This window comes from Balaenoptera musculus, chromosome 1 (assembly GCF_009873245.2).
Source record: "Balaenoptera musculus isolate JJ_BM4_2016_0621 chromosome 1, mBalMus1.pri.v3, whole genome shotgun sequence".
In the NCBI taxonomy this organism is placed as follows: Eukaryota; Metazoa; Chordata; class Mammalia; order Artiodactyla; family Balaenopteridae; genus Balaenoptera; species Balaenoptera musculus.
The window spans coordinates 9307184-9314016 of NC_045785.1; the positions used below are offsets into that span (position 1 = coordinate 9307184).

The following is a 6833-nucleotide window of genomic DNA, read 5'->3' on the forward strand; positions in this document are numbered from 1 at the left end:
CCCAAGTTTCTGCTTTAGGCACGTGGATATGAACTGAAAGGGCAGCTGGGCAGGGTGGAGTTTCTTTGGGGATTTCTACTAACTACCTGGTGACCTTGGGCAGGTCATTTAACATCTCTGGGCTCCAGATTCTTTATCTGTAAATGGGGATCACGATAGACTATCTACCTTGTGGAAGTGATGCGAGGATTCCGGAGCTAATGTGTGAAAAGCATCTGGAGCAGCGTCCGGCACAGGCTAAACTCTGCGAGTGTTCACTGGTGCTATTGGTGTCAATGTCATTCCCCAACTTCTCCCCACGGCTTCCTTTCTCTCCTAACCGTGTTCTCTTCTCTTCTACCCCATCTTGGCAGAAGTGTCGAGAAAATCACAAGCGCTTCCTATACATGGGCCAGTCCTTAACCCCTCAGCACACAGTTCCTAGCTGTTTTATCTCCTTTGAGCCTCAGGCTACCTGTGAAGTCGGTAGGGGCCTACTGTGTATCAGAGAGGCTGTGCCGTCTGCCTGAGGCCACACAGCAGAAGTGGCAGAGCTGGGACCAGGACCCTCCTCTGCCTCCTTGCTTCCATCCAGCTGGAGCCCTTGCCTCATCTCCCCCACCCTTTTGCCTTGCAGAGAACATCTACATCATGAAGGCCGACACCGTGATTGTGGGGACCGTGAAGGCCAAGGTGCCTGAGGGCCAGGGCCCGGTGGGGCCGGCAGGGCCCGAGTTCGAGGAGGATCTGGAGGTGGACCATGCCCCCCACTACCCGGAGCAGGAGACGGAACCACTGACGGGCAGCTGTGGGGGCGTTATGTTCTCGGTGGAGGAGGAAGGGAAGGAGGACCCCTTGCCCACGACCGCCTCTGGGAAATGAGGCCTGGCCTGGGCTGGGACTGAGAGGGCAGCTGGGCGCCTCGGAGGCCACGGTGACCCTGGTGGCACCAAGCTGGTAGCACCAACCTGGTGGCAGAGGCCCATCTGGCCTGAGGTGAAGTTCCAGCATCCAGCGGTAGACCCAGCCTATCAACGCAGGAGGCTCTGCTGGTCTGTACCTGCCTCCCCACCCAGCTGCCCCCCAACCCAGACCCTGGGGAGCCCAGGCCTGTGCGGCAGAGACAACCAAGGGGCTGGATCTGAACAGCTCTGTGTGTTGGGGCAACAGCCAGCCAGCAGGGCCTGGGCACCCTGCCTTCTGCGGCTGTCAGTCCTTCCCTGTTCTGTAGCCTCCGCGGTGGGCCCAGGGTCCAGGCCACATCACTGTCTCCGCAGCAGGAGGCGTCTCGGGACCCAGATACCTGCAGATTCTTAGCAGCTGTGCTGCCCCTGCCCGGCCAGAGACCCTGCCCACCCAGCTGCTGCCTGGAGAAGGGCCTGCTCTGCTTCGCCCAGGGGGGCTTCCTCCCCGCATGGAGAAGGGGAACCGTGGGCCCTTCTCGGGTCCTTACCCGCTCTGTGGGCACCGTGTGCTCTGTCCTGGGCCACCAAAGATGCGTCTTCCCCAGATCTACCACGTGCACAGATCCTGGTGGTGCCAGGCCCTGCCTTTGGCTCTAGCCTCTCAGCACCCATGATGGGGGTGTGGGTGTCAGAAAACTACTTGGTTTCACCCAGACATTCTGCCGGAAAAAAAAGAGCGTTTCGTAGTTCAGTCTGGACTTCAGGATTCTTACGTTTCACACTGAGGAGTCAAGTGCCCTGACTTGGGGCTTCTTCCTGCTCTCCCCAGGGCTCTCAGACTCATGGCAACAAACAAGTGGTCTTGGAAAGGGAGTGTGGGCAGATGAGGCCCGGGGCACGGAGTCGCAGGCAGCCTGCAGATGCTGGAATTACCCGCTGGAAACCAGCCTCGGGAAAGCTGCTGTTTACTCACCAGGCCGCTCACTCTCTGGAGGAAGTTGAGGCTGGCTCCGGCTTCACGAGGGTAGTTTCTGAAACCGCTCAGATGTTTTGGGGAAAGTTGGAGAGAGGCTGGATGCTGTGAGAGACCGTTTACACCAGACCCTGAAGTTTACACGGGCTGGACAATGGCCAGAACTCCCTGTGCCCGGACGGCGTGAGGGCTCCGCTCCCCCCTGCCACTCCCCCCGCCCCCGAAGGGCTCTGCAGCTGTGACATGAGGATGCTGACACACGGTTGATGGAACGACGGGCTCCCTCACCCCAGGGCCCTTCACAAAACTTCGGTCCTTTAAAATTTCATAAGTTCCCTTAAAAACCAATCATAAGGCTCAGGAAATTCTCCCTGAGATTTGATTACCTCGGAGCAGAAGGGTCCGAGCAATCTCTCTCCCCACAAGACAGGGGCTCCCCCTTTACCTGTCTGCCCCAGACACCTAAGCTGCCAGCCTCTGGGGACAGGGAGCCCCCTACGTGCTGGGACAGCCCTTCCCACTGCTGGAGGTTCTTCCCTGTGGATGGAAGCAGACCCTGTCCCTGTGGAACTCCCACTCCCTGATCGGTCCAAGGCCCAGCCTTTGAGGATACTCAGAATAAAGCACTCTCGCCCTAAGGCTCCCTTTAGTTATTGGCAGGAGGCATCCCTGGTCTCCCCACGGCCTTCTTCCCTCCAGGCTGGGCCCAGCAGCCCCACAGCTTGGGAAAAGGGAGTCACAAAGTAGCAGTGTGAATGCCCCAGCCCTGGGTAGCCCAGAGAGGACCGGGGGTGAACGTGAGCCGTGGGCTTGGAGCCTGAGCTGGGAGGCTCCAGCCTGCCTCCCTCGTGTCAATGAAAACTTAATCAGTCGAGCTAAGAAAGAATTGGAAATTTTTATTCGAGCCAAATTTGAGGCTTATTATCCGGGAAGAGCATCGCAGAAGGCTTTGAGAATGGTTCCACCCATTGGAAGTCAAGACACAGTTTATATGAGTTTTTTGAGACAGGGCTGTACATTAAATGACGTATTATTGACAGTTTATGTAATCCAGATCTAAGCGCCGGCGCAGTGGGTCATGTGATCCCTTACAAGACCAAGAAGGAATGCTATCTTTTTAGGAGTCGTCTTGTTGATGCTGGGAGAATGTTGCTGTTTATGGCTGAGCAGGTATTCCTGCTGATGGGGGAGGTTTGGTCAATGCATAATGCAGACACACAATGCACAGTGCGGGGAGAGGGGAGGCCAAAGGGCAGAGAAGAATTTTTATGTTTAAATTTTTCTTGCCTCGCCATAAAAGATGGATTCTATGTCACAACTGGTCACAACTCGGGGGCAGTCTGGGGCCTGCTTTCCACCACAGGCAGTCAGCCTGAAGCCCCACTCTGACTATGTCTCCCCTGGCGGCTGGAAGAAGGAGACCTCGCCCATCCCACCCCCAGGACGCCAGTCCACACCCAGACCTCACAATCAGCCTGGCTATTGAACCAGCCACTGCCTGTCACATGGTCGATCCGAGAACCAGAGCGAATTTCCCTGCCCAGTGATGACGGACCCCTCCTTAACCTCTGGTCGTTCTGACGTCCGGGTGGGGAGACAGACAAGGCCCCTGCTGCCCAGGGTAGCAGTTCCCAGGCTCTAAGGAACCGGCACACCCCTTTTCCTGAACAGTTATAGTCAGGGAGTGACAGTAAGTAATAAGCGTCCTGCAGAAACTATTGCATTCAAAGAAGATCTGTTGTTTCTCAAGACAGTCTTGTAGGTTGTAAACTGCACTAGGTTCTTAGAATCTCTAAGGCCAGGGCCAATCCCTAAGACAGGACAAGGGCTTGAATCTGCACAACATCCCTCCAGCCATGAGAGCCTAAAGAAGGTGTCTCTGGCATCCTCTCTGTCCCACGGTCATTGGGACCTGATTTGTTGAGCTGACAGAAATGAAAATCTGTGCAGAGATGAGAGGCAGCTCTGTGGCCGCAGTTCCTTGTGTGCCTTCTCTCCTCCACCCCTTCCTTGACCCTCCCTGTCCTCTAACATGTAACAGTGCGGGAAGTGTGGGATGGGAGGTGCTGGGGCCAGGATGGGTCGGGGGAGGGATTCACAGGTAGGGCCGGAGAAGAACGCTTTAATGCGTCAGTACCCTTGACTGGAAGCCAAGGTGAGAATATCAAAAGCTTCAAGGGCAGCTCCTTGGGCCTTAGGGAGCAGCCGGCCGAGCCCACCCTGGGCTCCTGCACCCCACCCGTCCGGGACTGCATAACCAGATCAGTGAACAAGGTCATTCCTGAGTGGGATCGTGCTCTGTGCTACCAGAGGGCCCCACTCGGGACTGTGGCAGAGAGTCTGGAGGGCAGGGCCAACTCTAGCCAGGTGGTCAGGGAGGGCTTCTTGGAGGAGGTGCCCTTTGCACTCCGCATGAGCGACATGATGGGTGGGCGAGGTGGGGGCCCGCAAGCATCCCGAGAAAGCAGGAGGCAGGGGGACCGCAAATGCCAAGGCCTAGAGGTGGGGTGCTCCCGGTCCTGAGGTTGAGGAAGCACACCGCCTGGTAGAAGCATAGTGATCAGGGCAGAGAGGAAACAGAGGTGAGCGGGGCTGCCAGCTGGGCCAGATCCTGGAGGGCCTGGTGGGCCATTGTAAGGCACTTAGATTTTATCATAAATATTGTAAGAACATCAGTCTATGTTTATATCTATTTTCCTCCTATTAGAACAATAAACATCCTGGTATTATCTCAGCAATGGGCGGGAAAGGCAAACCAGGGGCCACGAAGGTCGTTTTGACCTAATTCAGAGGGAAGCCGGGCTAAAGAGGCAGCAGTTGCTGGTAGCCAGGAAGCTGTTGGATGTGTTTTCTCAGAAAGGGCAGAGAGCTGAGACTACATTCCTGGTTGACATCGCAGCCCCGGGCCCTCAGCTGGCGTCACCACAAGGGTGAGGGGTCTGTCCAGGTCCCCCTTTCTCTGGGTGTCTTCCAGGACAGTAAAAACCAAACCAAAAGATCCTGGAGGCTGGAGGCGTTTGTGTTTTGGTGTGGGGTGTGGGTCATCTTAGCATCGAGGCCCGCCCTTTCCTCCTTAGCCCTCCAGCACCTGCCTCTGTCCCATTTCATTACCCCTGCTTCCGATGGAGGGGAAGGAATGGGCCCGAGTTCAACCTCCAGGCCAAAGCAGTTCCCAGCTACACGGCCTCAGGTGAAGCTCTCAAGCGCTTTTAACTTCAGTTTCCTAATCTGCAAAATGGACGTAATAATTATCTTCCAAGATGGTCGTGAGGTTCAGCAGTAAGACAGGTAAAGAGCTTGGCCTGGTGCTGGGCATAGTTCCTGTTCAGTAGATGATATTCATTATATGTAGCATTTTATGAGCTTTAGAGATTGCCCAAGGCTTTCTACCTTCTTTACATATTTGGGCTTCATAATAATAACTGAAAGGTAAATAAGCTGAGTATCAGTACCCCCTTTTATGAATTGAGGCTCAAAGAGGTTAAGCAACCAACCCACTGTCACACAGCCTGGAAGTGCCAGAGCTGGAATTCAACCCTTCACCTCTGGCTGCCTCTGTGGTTGGGGCTATGTCTACATCGCAGTTACCAACTGGCACTATGCCTTCTGGACGAGTTTCCTTTAGGAAGGGCAATTTTATTCCTCTTTTATGGGGAGGCAGGGACGGTTGCAAGAGGCTGGGTAAACCTTCCTGAGATCAAGTGGCTTTCTGATGCCTCTGACCAGGCAGAAAGGACACAGAGCTGACCTAGTCAGAGCCTTGTTTCTTGAAGCTGCTTTCCTTAACGGTGGTCTGATTCTGAGGTCAGGGTTGACACAAGGCTGGGAGGACAGGCAGGACAGAGAACGTGTGCTGGAGAACCTGTCTCCAGGAAGGGAGACATGGCAAGAGCAAGTCTCCCCATTTTACAGATGGGAAAACTGAGCCCCATAGAGGTACACAGTCTGCCTAAGGCCTAGCTTGTTGCTCTGTGGTGGAGATAGCTCTAGCCGTACGCTGGGACCTGATGCGGGGAATCACTCTTTAGTCCAAGGGAACGGTAAAGATTACTTGCCAATTTTTATTCTTCCTTTTCTTTCTTTCTTTCTTTCTTTTTTTTTTAAACTGTTGTTAAAATAAAAGTAACTGTGGTAAGAGACTTGGGTTCTTATTATAAGACAGCTTTGCAAGAGCCAAAGTGGTCCGCATAATCAGACAAGAATATTATAGGAAAAGGGCTTTGCAGCTTCACGGGCATGTGGCCTGTGAAGGGCCCCAAGCTTAGAAGGACCCGTGCTTGGTTTAATGCTCTGCTGTTGCTGTCTGAAAAATCAATAATTTTTGAACAAGGGGCCCTGTGTTTTCATTTTTCTCTGGGTCCCCAAAATTCTGTAGCTGATCCTGCATAAGGGGCAGGGAAATCATCTGTTAGGAATTTACTCAGTGCCAAGACACTTTACATACATCACCACTTAACATCACAGGACCATAATTATAGATGAGCTTGCTGATCCCCATTTTTCAAAAGTGTTGACTGGCTAGTAACTGACCTTAACTGTCCTGGTTGTCTCCTGCTACGTCATGAACCACTTAAAAACTTAGTGGCTTAAAACACCAACAGGTGGTTATTTTGCTCACAAGTCTGCACTTTGGTCTGGGCTTGGCAGGGACAGCTTATCTCTGCTCACACAGTACTAGCTGGCACTGGAGAACGCACTTCTGAGATGGCCGCAAGCTGGGGTTGGCTGTGGGTTTCTCTCGTGGGCCTCTCCTGGAGTGGCTTGGACTTCCTTACATCATGGTGGCCGGGTTCCTAGAGCAAACAACCCCGTAACAAGTGGAAACTGCCAGGTTCATAAAATCGGAGCCCAGAAATGGGCACAGTATCACTTTTGCCACGTACTATCGGTCAAGCAGTCACAGAGCCCAGATTCAAGGGGAGGGGGTGTAGCCCCCACCCCTCAATAGGAGTGTCAGGGAATATTGAGATCTTACT

At 53.9% G+C, this 6833-nt stretch overlaps 1 protein-coding gene across 1 annotated transcript in view; it reads left to right on the plus strand.

The window, feature by feature from the left end:
- The window catches only part of TNFRSF8 (TNF receptor superfamily member 8), a 38976-nt gene extending 38115 nt beyond the window's left edge, over nt 1-861 (plus strand). Inside the window, exon 13 of the mRNA XM_036824937.1 lies at nt 617-861. Within this exon, the coding sequence (XP_036680832.1) occupies nt 617-861 (245 nt within the window). The remainder of the gene's footprint in view (nt 1-616) is intronic.
- Nucleotides 862-6833: the final 5972 nt, after the last annotated feature.